This window comes from Micromys minutus (assembly GCF_963924665.1).
Source record: "Micromys minutus genome assembly, chromosome: 24".
Lineage (NCBI taxonomy): Eukaryota > Metazoa > Chordata > Mammalia > Rodentia > Muridae > Micromys > Micromys minutus.
Window position 1 is genome coordinate 42,656,436 of NC_137959.1, and position 13,601 is coordinate 42,670,036.

At 53.9% G+C, this 13,601-nt stretch overlaps 1 protein-coding gene across 4 annotated transcripts in view; it reads left to right on the forward strand.

Moving 5' to 3' along the window:
- The window catches only part of GSE1 (Gse1 coiled-coil protein), a gene marked incomplete at its 5' end in the record, with an annotated part of 329,537 nt that overhangs the window by 290,855 nt on the left and 25,081 nt on the right, over positions 1 to 13,601 (forward strand). For all 4 annotated transcript variants that reach the window (XM_080936776.1, XM_080936777.1, XM_080936778.1 and 1 more), the window contains one exon: positions 11,717 to 11,935. In XM_080936776.1, the coding sequence (XP_080792902.1) occupies positions 11,717 to 11,935 (219 nt within the window). The remainder of the gene's footprint in view (positions 1 to 11,716; positions 11,936 to 13,601) is intronic.

The following is a 13,601-nucleotide window of genomic DNA, read 5'->3' on the forward strand; positions in this document are numbered from 1 at the left end:
CCTAACTCCAACCTGTTTTTATTTTATTTTACTTTATTTTTTTTAGTATTTATTTATTTTTGACATTCTTGCTGTGTTATTCTAGTCAAGCCTGAAAACCCTTTGTAGACCAGGCTGGCCTCAAATTCACAGCCTACCTGTCTCTTCCCACCAAGCCCTGGGGATTGAGTGTAGGGGAACACCAAGGCCCTAATGTGGGGGGGGGGGGACCGGGGAAATCATTTGAAATGTAAATACAGAGAATATCCAATTTAAAAAAAAAACCCAAAGGCATGCATCACACCTGGACTGATCAACCAGCTTAGTTTTGTGAGGCTTTCAGTATGTAGCCCAGGCTGATCTCAGTCTCTCTTGGGTTTTGTGTTGTTGCTTGTGGTAAGGTCTTCTATCCAACAGCTGGCCCCCGAGTGTCTGAGGATGACCTTGACCTTCTGGTTTTCCTGCCTTGACTCCCAAGTACTGGGATTACAGAGTGAGCTATCATCACCTGTGTAGCTGAGGATACAACCCAGTGCCTTGGGCTTGCTAGGCAGTGACTACTAGCTAGTCTTGAATTCCTTTTTTGCTTTGTTTTTTGGTTGGTTGGTTGGTTGGTTTTGAGGGTTTTTTTTTTTTTTGTTTTTTTTTTTGTTGTTGTTGTTTGGTTTTTTTTGTTTTGTTTTGTTTGTTTTGTCTTTTGTTTTTTTTTCTCAAGACAGGGTTTCTCTTTGTAGCTGTGGTTATCTGGAACTCTCTCTCTGTAAACCAGACTGGCCTCGAACTCACAGACATCTACCTGCTTCCCAAGTGCTAGGATTTAAGGTATGCATCCACACAGCCTGGCTGGTCTCGAACCCTTGACCAGTTCATTGCTTGGCACTGTCTTACACTCTTGGTCCTCGTACCAGAACGCCCTCCCCCCTAGAGGTTATGACTGGTGTTTTGCTGGCCTAAGTATGCCCGGAACTTTTCCCTACTGTCCTGTGGCTAGTTCTTCAAGTTACATACTTAGTGGGAGCTTTGGAGGTGCTGGGTGCTAAGAGGAAGAGACAGAGCATGAGAGAGAGAGTTCGGCAGATGGATCCCTGGCTATAAGATGGGCATGCGGAGGTCCTGCTTCCGTGGGAATCTCAGACAGTGGGCTGAGGCCAGCGTTGAGAGAGGAGTTAATGCATCCTGGGTGTGGGGTTGGCAGTCAACTGGCTGATCTGCATTCTCTCAGCCTGTGTGTATATTGTGGGCCTCAGTGGTGGCCTCTGGCCTAGGGCAGGAGGCATGGCTGTTAAGTGCATGTTACCGGGTGTTTAAGGGGTACCCGGTACCCACAAGCTCCATAAAAGGTGATGGTGTCCCTGTGATTCAATACAGATCCAGGTAGTTCTGTCCTCGTGGCGAACAGCCAGAGGACCCTTTCTCTAGGTATAAATTAGCCCCTTGTACCACTCTGCTGGGAAGAGTTATCCAGCTGTTCTGGACTGTCACCTGTCTGGGATCACCAAAACCAGCTCAGATGCCTGTGTGCATATACCCTCCCCTAACCTCCTGCTCCCTTGGGGGCCTGGGTTTGGGAAGCACTCCAGCACACACCACCCCCTCGTCTCTGCCTCTCTGGACTCACACAGTGGGCCTGCGGCTGCAGGCAGCAATAAAAGGGATCGATCTGCACGCTTTTGGTCAGAGCCGTATTGACGTTGGACAGGTTAAGCCGTCCCAAAGGAAAATCCGTGTGTTGAGCTAAGGGGTGGGGGAGAGGCAGGCTGGGGCTGCAGGTGCAGCTTTCAGGACTCCTTTTAGCTAACTCTGGGCTTGTCCCTTTCCTTTTGGGGGAAGGGGGTTGGGGGCCAGGCCCTGGTAATATCCTGTTGCACCTTTTTGGGGCAGGTGTCTTCCTAGGGTCTCCCAGGGCAAGGGGGCACCAGGACCCAGGCAATTTCTGGCCAGATGGGGGATAACCTGGGTCTTTGCATACAGATAGGCTCGGGCCTCCCAGGCTTCCTACTTGCGGTCAGACATTGGACCCATGGGGCAGTATGCCAGGCTTGGAGAAAAGCCAGACTCCAAGTTCTCTACTGTCCTGACTTCAGATCTCTCCCTAAGGGACAGGTTGCTGATGTGGAACGAAGGGCCTGTGTAAACAGGGTAGATCTTTCCCAGTTGCTGCTGGTGTGTGCCTGTCTTTTGTTTTTGACAGGTTTTTTTTTTTTTTTTGCACTGGGTGTGTGGTGTTTTTCTCATTTGTGTAAGGGCAGGAGGGCCCCGGTAGTAGCAGGTGCATCTCTAGGTTCGGAAACCTCAGGTCGGACAGTTAGGCTAACCCCCTTGCCCCTTCCCCTGTCTTCTGGCACCTGTTTGGTGGCAAAGTCTGGCTTCCTCATGCCACAGCTGAGAAAATGGTTCAAGCATTCAACTTCCAGTCCCCATATAGCTGACAGTCTCTGAACTGTGCCGCTCTCCTGAATGCCCCCATGACCCCTGACCTCCCCTGGGTTGGGGAGGCAGATGTTGGGATTGTTTCCCATCCAGGTGACCCTTCTTCAGCTTCTTTTTTCCTGAGTGTGTTTGGTGAGCAGAGCTCTACATGTGAGGTGCCTTCGTCCAGGAGCCTCAGACAGACCTTGTCATTTAGGCACAGGGTGTGGCCCTTAACTAAAGAACAGCTAAGGTTTCACCAGCTGTTTGTAAGTTCAAGGTGCTGTGCAGAAGTCCCTGACTTCTGATGTCTCAACTTACTCTTTGAACTTTATGACAGAAAGCAGTGCATGCTGGGTAGAAATCACACTTTAGTTTTTTGGTTGTTTTGGTGTGTGTGTGTGTGCGCGCACGCGCGCGAGCTCATGCACACTCGCGCATACACGTACCATAAAGGTGAGCATGGAAACTCTGGCTTAGTGCATTGGAGGCAAAGAGCTCTATCACCAGCCCTTTCGGTTTTTAATTTTTTAAAAAGATTTGTTTATTTTCATTTTATACATATGAGTATTTTACCCCCATGTATAGGTGTGCACCATGAGCCTATGGTGGCCTCAGAAGCCAGAGGACTGTGTTGGATGGTTGTGAGCCACCAAGTAGGTGCCAGAAACCCAGCCCAGGTTCCCTGCAAGAACAGTAACTCTTAACCACTGAGCCATCTCCCTGGCCCCAGCCCCACTTCTTTTATTTTTTGTTTTGAGGGAGCCGTCAAACTTTGTTTTGTTCTGTAGCCCAGGCTGGACAACTGTAGCCAAACTGACTGTAGCCACGATGGCCTTAAACTTTGACCTTGTGTAGGATTGCAGTGTACATCAGCTTAACTCATTCTTTAATTGAGGCCTTTCCCTAGGGTACTACTCTTTGGGGTGCCCCTCTGTCCCGCTGCCAAGCTGCTGTCCACAGTTACCTACTGGCTGCTAAGGGAACTTTGCCAGCCACACGATGTTGAGTTGGTTGGGTGTGTGACTGCTTTTGTTGGTGTTATTTGAGACGGTTTCTCTGTAGCCCTGGCTGTCCTGGAACTCTACTAGGCTGGCCTTGAACCCACAAAAGATCCACCTGCCTTTGTCTCTGCTGCTGATATTAAAGGTGTCTGCCACCATGTTCAGCTGTTTCCAGCCAGAACCCATGAAATGGGCTAGAGAATTCTGGGAAATAAACTGGGGCGTTCTGAGTTGATTGGAAGTTGGATGATGTCCACACCTTATGTATGTATCAAGCCTTCTAACAGCATGACTGTTCTCAAGTGGGACTCCTTTGTTGGCCAGGCTGGAGAAGGGAGTGTGGAGGTAAGCCCTTTAAGTCTTTAAGACAAGTTAAGCAATCCTGAGCTTGAAACCCCTAACCACTCCAAAATGACAACCGGTTGTAAACACAGATGTCACTCCACAGTAGAAAACTCGCTACCACAAAACTGTTTTGTACCTCAGATTATTAAAATTACCATGCAGAGCTGGGGATGTGGCTGAGCAGTTGTTACTGGGGTCACTTCAGACTTGGGACTGGTTAAGAGTGTGTACTGTTCTCAGAGGGGGTGAAAGTTCCTAAAACCCATGGTGGGGTAGGGATCCAATGCCCTCCGAATTCTGGCTGCCCCAGGCACCTTGTGAAAGTCCACACATACAGATAAGAAGTGAGTAAACTCACTTTAGGCCGTGTGTCTTCATGTGTAGAAAGCAGCTTTGGGTCTTGAGTGTGTTTAGACATGAGTTTCTTCCCCAAGGTAGCTTCCTGTGAGCGTGCAGATATTCCAACATTGGCAGGTGACAGCTGTTCCTTTGGCTCCCGCCTGCCCCTGGGTGGAGGTTGGTGAGGGGAACTGGGTCCTGCGCTTAGTTAGCCAGCCTTGGCAGTGAGGTTGTCTGCTCGAGTGGGCTTCTCTGGGAGGTTGGGTCCCAGGGAGCTTCACCAGGCCTGCTGCAGGCTAGGGTAGGGTCAAGTCTGGGTTGCAGTCCCGGCCCGTTTTTGCCAGAGGTTCCCAGTTAGAACTCAGGATGTGGCCATGCTTAAGTTGACAAGATACCTTGGGTATTGGTGGTTGGTTACTCAGAGGTACAGAACGTGCATACCCAGGAGATGGTGACATACTTGCCCTGGTTTGTAGCTATTTGTGAAGGAAGGTTTTTTTTTTTTCTCCTCCGATGAAGGAAGCCATCTTGGCCTAAGGGTACTTGGTTTTGTTTTGTTTGTTTTTGTTTTTTCCCTGTTGAGAATTTAATGGTGTCTGGGCATGGCATGTTGGTTTTTGAAGATGGTAGACTAGTCTGAGAGTGAGTCAGGGTGCTGGAACTTTCTGTCAATCCCTGAGTGACTGTTATCGTCTGGGGAGGGACTTACTTAGGAGTGGTTGCTCAAAGAACCCTGATGCAGGGGTCTAGTCTGGGATAATGCCGTTTATATACAAGCCCCAAGGACTCAAATGCCACTTAAACAGTTGGGAGAGTGGACTTTGTGTCTGGGTGAGAAGGCTGTCCCTGCAGTACATCCTAGTCCCAACCTGTGGGAAGTTGAGCCTCTTTCCTTCTCCAAACTTGAACTGTTGGGCTTGGTGGTCAGGACCTTGCCAGCCCCGGGAACAAGCCACTAACTGCTTATAATCTGGGGCAAATCCTAAATCTGATTTGAGTGGTGGGTGAATTTGCTATGTTGAGAGGGACCCTCCCTACTTCCTCTTGAGCCAGCAAGCTAGCAACCTGGAGCCTTAGCATCCCAGTGGGACCCCGTGATTCCAGCTCCTGTGGACTCCGACTGCCCTGGCCACTTGTGTCTGCCCGAGGCCTAGAGGCTAGCCCTGGGACCTCTGACATGGGGACTTGTGGGTTTTGTGACTCAGCAGCTTGAAAGAAACTGAATCTTCATTTTGACCCAAATGCCTTACTAAGGTGTTCCCCCTAACAATTTAAAGATGACTTAGGTCGGAGAGACACTCAGCCCCCTGTGTCCTTCGTAGCCAGAGGAAGCAGAGCGTGGTTGTCTCTTCTCCCCATACCTGCACTGGGAACCTAAGGATGGCCCTCAGAAGTGCCCAGCCTGTGTTGGAACTGTCAGCTGGCTAGGACCAGTGCAAACCACGGCTTCCATTAGGGTATGCACCCACCTCATGGCTAGAGGGGAACAGCCTCGCCTTGCTTGTCCCCAGCCCTCTTGTAGGAATCCACCTGTGACCGCCTTCTACAGCACTTGCTGATAATGCTAGCAGGTATCTAGTGTGTGTCCGGGTCTCCAGCTCTGGGGAAGGGTTTTATGATAACACTTCTGTCCCTACTTCTCAAGTAGCCCCCTGGGTCCGCTCAGCCTCCAGCTAAAACAGGAAGTAGGAGTAGAGGGCCTGGAATCCCTAGGGAACTGGGCGTCATACGGCTGCAGTTTCCCGCCTCAGGTGTCAACCACTCAGGGTCCAGCCTTGACCTACTGGCCCCTGGCCTGCATCCCAAAGAGACTTGGAGGCACAAAGCCTCAGTCCTGGACAGCTTGAGTCTTTGTTTTCGGGGGAGGAGGCCAAACAGCGTGTGCTAAAAGGACTCTTTGTGACCGATGAAGGCTGAAGGTGCCATGGGCCACTTGGGGCTCACTGAGGTGAACAGAGAGCTGTCGGGTGATGTCAGCCTCTCTCCCAGTACACACTCTGTCCTCCTCATCCCTCTGTAATAGGCATGGCGTGTGGTGGGCTCCCCAGGACAACTGCCTGCGCTGTCCCGGCCAAGTGCTGTTGCGGGGTCTCTGATCCTTCCTTGGGCCATTCGCATCCCTCCCCCCTCGCCCAATGGGTACTGACTCAGCATCTGATACAGGACAGAGGCAATGTGGCTCTCTCCAGCCTCAGTTGCCCTCTGAGTAAAACACCCAGACGGGACTGGGTAATGGCAGTCTCCATGTCCAGGGGGCAGGTTGAACCAGACAGAGCAGTCTCTCGCTGAGGAGAGGACACGGCGAGGCTCCCTAGTCCCTGTCCCCAATGTTAGTAAGCAGCTGACAAGGGAGCCGAGGAAGGAAAGGATCAACTTTGTCTTCTGAGCCTTGTGAGTGGCCGTCTGTCTCACCTGCCCGTCACTGTGTTGGTGGCGGTCTGCTGCTGTGAAGGGTAGCATGCATTATGGTGGTAGAAGCCATGTGCACACTCCTGGCTCTAAGCCAGGGCCACCTCCTGCTGTTGACAAGTTCCCTTCAGGGATGGTGCAGGGCTCTGAACTGTTACTCTCAGTGGCGTGACCACTGGCTTCCCAACCTCAGGGGCGCTTTCCTCCGGTGCTGAGCTGGTGTGGGCGGCTGTGCAGCCTCCTTCATCTGCCCACGCCAGGCTCCTCACACACGGTAGCCACTTAGAATAATCGCGTCAAATGTCGCTGCCATCTGTTGCCAGACTTCATCCCTGCTGCTGCCTGGGAACCTCTGAGACTCCTGCTTCGTTGCTTTGTACCTAGTCAGGTGACGCCTAGGAGGCCGGTGTCAGCTGGCCGCACACCGACTTGTGCTGTGAGAAAGCTGCAGCAGCAACAGAGCCGGGTGGCTCTTCCCTCCAGCCTCGCTCCTCAGCCATGCTGGGTCCTGCAGCCAGGGCCTCAAACACTCCGCTGTTGAACTCATCCTCAGCCTTACTTTTACTACTTGTTCTTAAGATAGGTTTTCACCGAGTCTGGGTTGTTGTTGAACCTGTCGTCCCCCTGCCTCAGCACCCCGAGTTCGAGTGCCATTCCTCATTGTTACCTTCTTTTTGCACCTTTTCGATCCCCTATGAGGACCTTCCTGTCAGGCCATACTCACAAGTTTTTCTTTTTTTTTCTCTTTCTTTTTTTCTAAGGCAGCTGTCTTGAGACACACCAGAAGGTGGTGTCAGATCCCATTACAGATGGTTGTGAGCCACCATGTGGTGGCTGGGAACTGAACTCAGCTCCTCTGGAAGAGCAGTCATTGCTCCTAACCACTGAACCATCTCTCCAGCCCACACATTTTTCTGAACACTGAGACAGCAGGGCCTTTGACAGTCTGGTGGTGGACAGGGAAAGGCTTGAGGGTACGGAAGGGTTCCCATCCTCTGCCCTACCATGGCTGCAGGGAACCCCAGAGGCTGCTTACACCCCTCCTGAGTGTGTAACCTCTCCTGTCTCCCTCCCTCTTTCTGCATGGCTGCCTTGCTCCCCGCTGACCCACAGATCAGAGCCCTTGTCACACCCAGGCCACCCCGGCTCCCCTCGCCTGCTGCTTTTTCTGCTTTCATGGTCTTGGGTCAGGAGTCACCATCTGCTCTGCTCTGCCGCCCTGATGCCTTGTGCGGGGGGGGGGGGGGTCCTGCGGGAACTGACCTTGGGAACAGTGACTCCGGCGGCGGCGGGGCAGTGTTTAGCTGCGGGGGGGGGGGGTGGAGTGGGTATGCTTACCACTGAACATCAGCAGACCTCCCTGCCCCCCACCCTGGAGAAGCTGCCTCACATGGGTACGCTCAGAACAAGCCGGAGGCACACGTAATAATGAATTTATTATGAAGCCATCCAATCTCTGGGGATCACGTGGCACCCCACACTACTGCAGCCGCCAGGTCCCTGCAGCAGGGTGACCCCAGCCTTGTTAGAGCTACAGAAGCATCGGCCTCTGGGCCACGGGAATCACAGGGGGCGGGGCATGGAGCCTGGGCTGACCCAGCCTCTGTTGTCTGTTCACAAACATTTCAGTGTGTGGTAATGAAAAATGACGAAGGGGCAGACAGAGCATCCAGGTCCACACTGCCTGAGAGGTTTGCTCTGCCGGGTACAGCTTTCCCTGGCTGTAATTACCCCAGGGTGAGGGGCTGCTGGGGGAGGAGGGGGCGGATTGGTGCTTGAACCGGGCCTTCAGAAAATTCATCTCAGCTATTAGCTGGTAATTACAGAGCAGAAGGAGCAAGCCTGAGGTCTGGTGCCGGGAGGAGCTGGGATGAAAGGGACGGTAATTACGGCCTCAACGGGAGGGAGGCTGGGCTGATTAATAACTCCTGACATACAGCAGGAGGGAAGAAACATTGGAGAGCCCCACCCCCACCCACCCCACCCCCGAGATCCCTGCTGGGGGTCAGCTGTGCAGGACCAGATACGGTGAGTTGAACAGTATCACCTGCCTGGTGCTCTGGGGTCTTCTTCCTTGGCACCGATGCTCCTGGGCGTGTTGGAAACCCAAGGGAGAAATGGGGCAGGCAGGCAGGGCAGGGCACACCAGGGCAGCCTGTCTGTCCCTGGCTATTTTGTGGAGATGGTGGCTTCTGGCAGAAACCCCACCTCTCGGCACTGGCTTCTGGGTGGCTGGGTCTAGAGAGAGGGAAGCTGAGGCCGGGCTGAGAGAATGGATGAGGCTGCAGGGAGGAACCTGTGTAGAAAACCCAGGAGGCTGCTGAGATTGAGGCTCACCCCTCCCTCTGAGCTGCTCTCCTGAACAGCATGGACCACAGGCAGCCCCAGGCCATCCATCACGGCCCTTGCACCACAGAGTTTATTCCCAGCCAATAGGATAACAAATTCACCTGAGCCAGCCCCATCTGGAGAGGAAGACTCAGTCGAAGTCTGGGAGCAGAGAAGTTAATAAATACCCCCTAATGAGGGCAGGGAGAGCAGGCATCCCGCGCCTACCTTTCCTTTTTGCTGCCCCTGCCTGCCGCACCTGAGCCTCTAGACTGGTACCTGCCTATCGAGGTGGCTTCTGGGGTGCCAGGCACAGAGCACCATCCATAATGGGTCTAGGCCGGTGAGTGAAGTCCTCCAACCCCCCCCCAAAAAAATTGGCAGTGTATCCTCTTTGGTACCCAAGGCCGTTCCCCACCCCTCCCCCACCAGCCCTGTGTGCGCATGTGAGGAATGGTGCTAATTTTAGACTCCCCCTAATGAAGCTGTTCATTTGGAATTCTATTTTAAGTGAGCTGACATCAGAGCAGCTTCCTAGGCCAGGAACATACTGATACCTCCAGGACCTAGGCTTGGGGGCCCAACTCCACACATCTCCCAAGGGTGGGAGGAAGGTGCAGACATGTCCTGGGCTAGACCTGTCCCAGGTCTCTAGCTCTGACAGGTGGGATCCTTTCTGGATCACCCACAGGGCAGATAGGGACCTTGATAGCCTATGGTAAGGGAGGCCCTGCCCACTACAAATCCCGTTAACCTGCCATCCTGCCAAGCCTGGTGGGCCCAGCCTATCTTCTCAGATCCATCAGCATCTTGAAGGCCCCCCTCAGTGGCACAGTCCCCTCCTCCAATTTGGGGGATGGGCCTGCAGCTGTTCAGGGAGCTGCGGTCCCCAGCATTGCCATCTGCCTTGCTGCCCACCGGGTGCGGGCGGTTGGGCAAGGCGCAGAAACTTGGATCTTCTTGCTGGATCTGAGGCAGCCTGTTTCACACAGGACATGGCTCTTCCCTGAAGTGTCCCAGGCCTGCTCTGAACCACCCTTGTGCTGGGCCTACATGCTCCTATCTATGGAATGAGTCCAAGGACACCATCCCTGAACGGAACGAGGGGTAGAGGCACATAGTGGCTTCTGAGGTGGCTTTGTGGTGTTGGTGGAGGCTGGGGGTCAGGTCTGTTGGTGTTCCGTGACTTCTGATGGACCGAGGTGAACAGCTCATTCCAGATCCTGCACGATATATTAAACTGCCCCAAAGTTGGTGTAGGGAGTAGATTAGTGTCTCCTGGTGCCCGGAGTCTCTGTGGGTCCAGAACAGGAAAGGCCTAGCTGGGCTGGAAGGCAAAAAACAATGTATTTGTTGGAAGTGAGTTGTCAGCCATTCACACAACAGTCCTGTCTCTGCCTCTCGGAGGGATGAGTGACAAGACTTGGGGACATGTTTTAAGTCACTGGAGTCGTGTAGTTCTGAGTGGTGAGGCACGGCAGAGCTCATGCTGAGCACCGATGTGAGGGGAGAAAGAACATTGCAGTTCAGCTGTGCTAACAGGCCAGCCTCCGTCCGCATTTTAACCATCTGCACTCCTTGAAATCCAATGATGACTGAGATGCTGGCCACAAAGAGGGGTGGTAGACAGTGGCTCAGCAGTTTGGCTACTTCCTAAGCTCCCCCTCCATGACTTGTCTACATCACTGGGTCTGGACCTTCCTAATACTGTGACCCTTTAATACAGGTGGTGACCTCCAATCATAAAAATGACGTTGTTGCTACTGTATAACTAAGTTTACGACTTGATATAAATAAACGAATACCTGCCTTTTCTTCATGGTTTTTGGCACCCCCTGAGAAAAGGTCAACCAGCCTTTCAAAGAAGTCAGGACCCACAGGTTGAGAACCCTACTAGTTTAGAGAGGCACCCTGATTGGATCTTACGAGTTATCCCCAGGATGTTATGGCTACCCAGACCTCCAGGACATGACCTGTGCGCCCACAGGACCTGGGCACAACTGGAAGCCAGCCTGCTTGCTCTGGCAATTCTTTGCTTCCCGGGTAACAGCCCTTTCTGCTGTGCACAGCCTCATTATCCTTGTGAAGCCTCTGTCCTGATGGCCTTACTTTGGGTACACCCATGTGGAGGAAGGGGGAGCCAGCCAAAGATGGGACTGTTCAGAAGCAGTCGTTCTGAGGTGCGGTGTCTGAAGCCGTGCCTCTCGGCTGGGGACTGGAAAAGCTGAAGGAAAAAAAGTGGGAGGCGTGACCCCAGTACCTTCTCCTGAGCACCGTCTTCCCTCTGAGGGAAAGGGCAGTGTGTCTAGGCTACAAAGTGGTTTGGCAGGCAGATTTCATTCTCTTGTGCCTTCAGGCCCTGGCACCGAGGGAAAGACATCACCAGGGCCTGCAGTGTGCCGTGTCCTTGGCCTCTGTCCCCTCCCACCTTGGGGAGATTGGAGATCAGGAGAATGATGAGATCGGGTCCAGCCTGAGAAAGATTTAGGCACTGGGTGCGCGTTGATCCCACAGACAGGCCTCAGTTTCCTTCTCTGTACTATGGGCGGTTGTTGAGCCGGCCTCCTGATGCTGTTGGAGACGTCAACAGTTCCATACCCGTGCCTGTGCTGCCTGCATTGCCTTCTTCTCAATTGTCTCAGCCCCTGTCTCCGTCTCTCTCCTGGCGGGGGCCCTGCATATGGCGCGTCGGGATACCTGTAGGCCTGGCTCTGGAGAGCTGGCCCAGGGTTCAGCCTCGCTGGGGGTACCTTCAGACCCGTGGGGCCAGCTGGACCGCGGGGATGGGTCCACTGTCTACAGTGCTGGCTGTGCTCCGCTCTTGTGGCCCCCTGGCTCTCGCTGCATGCCGCTGTGGCGCTCTGCTCTCTGGGTGACAACTGGTTCTTCTTTTCCTGTTTCAGGCATGAGCCATGAGCCCAAGTCCCCTTCAATAGGGATGCTTTCCACGGCGACCAGGACCACCGCCACCGTCAACCCCCTCACCCCCTCGCCACTCAATGGCGCCCTGGTGCCCACCGGTAGCCCGGCCACCAGCAGTGCGCTGTCGGCCCAGGCTGCGCCATCCTCCAGCTTTGCCGCCGCACTGCGCAAGCTCGCCAAACAGGCAGAGGAGCCCAGAGGTAAGAGGCACCAGGCCACTAGCTCGTGGGATGCCCCCTGCCCACTATGCATCTCTCTGGTTGGCATGGCCACGGGAGACAGCTGTCTGCCACCTGTGGTGCTCCTGCATCTCCCCTCCCTCACCACATCCAGGCAGAGCTGGCACCGGGTACAACTGTCGCCCTGACCCCTGGCATCTGACCCCCAGCCCTGCACCCTGCTTCACTGTGCCTAGCTCTCTGCCTGCCTCGGCCCTCCTCGGCTTTAATGGCTACCTTAGAAGCTCATGGGTGGGCAAATGGACTTACTTGCTGTTGGGGACGCCTGTGGGACCAGAGAATGGCCTTCTGAAGCCTCCCGAGCTGGGGACATCGTGTTGCTTTGGGCAAAGGCTGGCTCTTTCTGAATTCAGTCTTGTTGACACAGGTTCTTTTAGGTCCCCTTTGGCTCTGGCCTTGGATACTTCTTGTGTCCTGTGCTGACCAGGCTGGTCAGGGACTACCAATGAATGGCACAGATGGGTTTCTGCCTGAACACGTGAGCTCATTAGACTCTGGTGACTCCTGGACTCACTGCTCAGAAGCAGGTGGCCACGGTTTGGAAACCAGGAGCCATCTGCTTTGTCTCAAAAGACCCCGGGCCCTGGGGAGCCATCAGTGGCTTTGCTTACTCTCAAGTTTGCGGAGGAATGGAAGTCTACTCTGGACAAGTAGGCCAGGGTTTCCTGGTTTCCCAGAGTTCTCTGCCCTGGTTGCAGAGGGGGAGGGTGTAACAGGAATGGGCCATGAGGATACCAGAGCAGGGGGAGAAGTATCCCAGTCCCCCAGTGAAGGAGAGCTGCTGCCAAAGGACCACACCTGAGCCAGCCCACCTTGGTTGGGTGCTGGGCGTGTTCTGGTGACCCTGAGGAAAAAGCCACGTCTGCCGTCCTGGGCTCTCATTGTCCAGCCCAATTCTGGGGCCAACTGGTTGGCTGGACATTCGGGCCTCCATGAATGGAAATATGGTCTATAGTGAACAACAGGTGCATTATCCACCGAGCCTGTCGCTTCTTGGCTGTGACCTGGCCATCTGATGCCCAGGAACTTTGTGCCACACCGGGACAAGGAGGCGGGGGCTGGCAGTGCTGCTGGCCAAGGCTTCTGTCCACCGGTTTGTCTCCTGAGTCTTCCTCATGTGCAGATGGGGACCTGAGGCTTGGTGTCTATGGATATAGGTGGCTTGGGGACCCTGGGACATCCTAACACTGGTGTTCAGCTGGGCCTGAACCCTGGCCTGCTACCTTACTGGAAACTGGGTATCTTGGCAGCGCAACTGCCCAACTAGACTTCAGGTTCTCTTGTCTGTGTCGCCAGGTCTCGTAGTGACTCTTTCTCACCTCCGTTTGGACCTGGTATTGCGGGGATGGCACACTGTAGAGGTCAGAGAGGTCATGTTGTGAGACCAGGGTCGCGTGGTAGTGGATCCTCTGTTGAGCACGTTTGAGAGGACTTGGACAGTAGGAACTAGGAACTTCAAGCAAGTTGCAGGAGGGAGCTTCTTGCTCAGTAAGGACCAGCGTGGTGCAGGGGAGTTGGTCTGAGAGCTGTGGAGGTCAGGATTTGCCTACCGGGCTGTGGGTTGTCAATTAATTGGAGCTCTTGCCAAGCAGGTGCTCCCAGAATGCTTCACTCCTCAAGCCATATT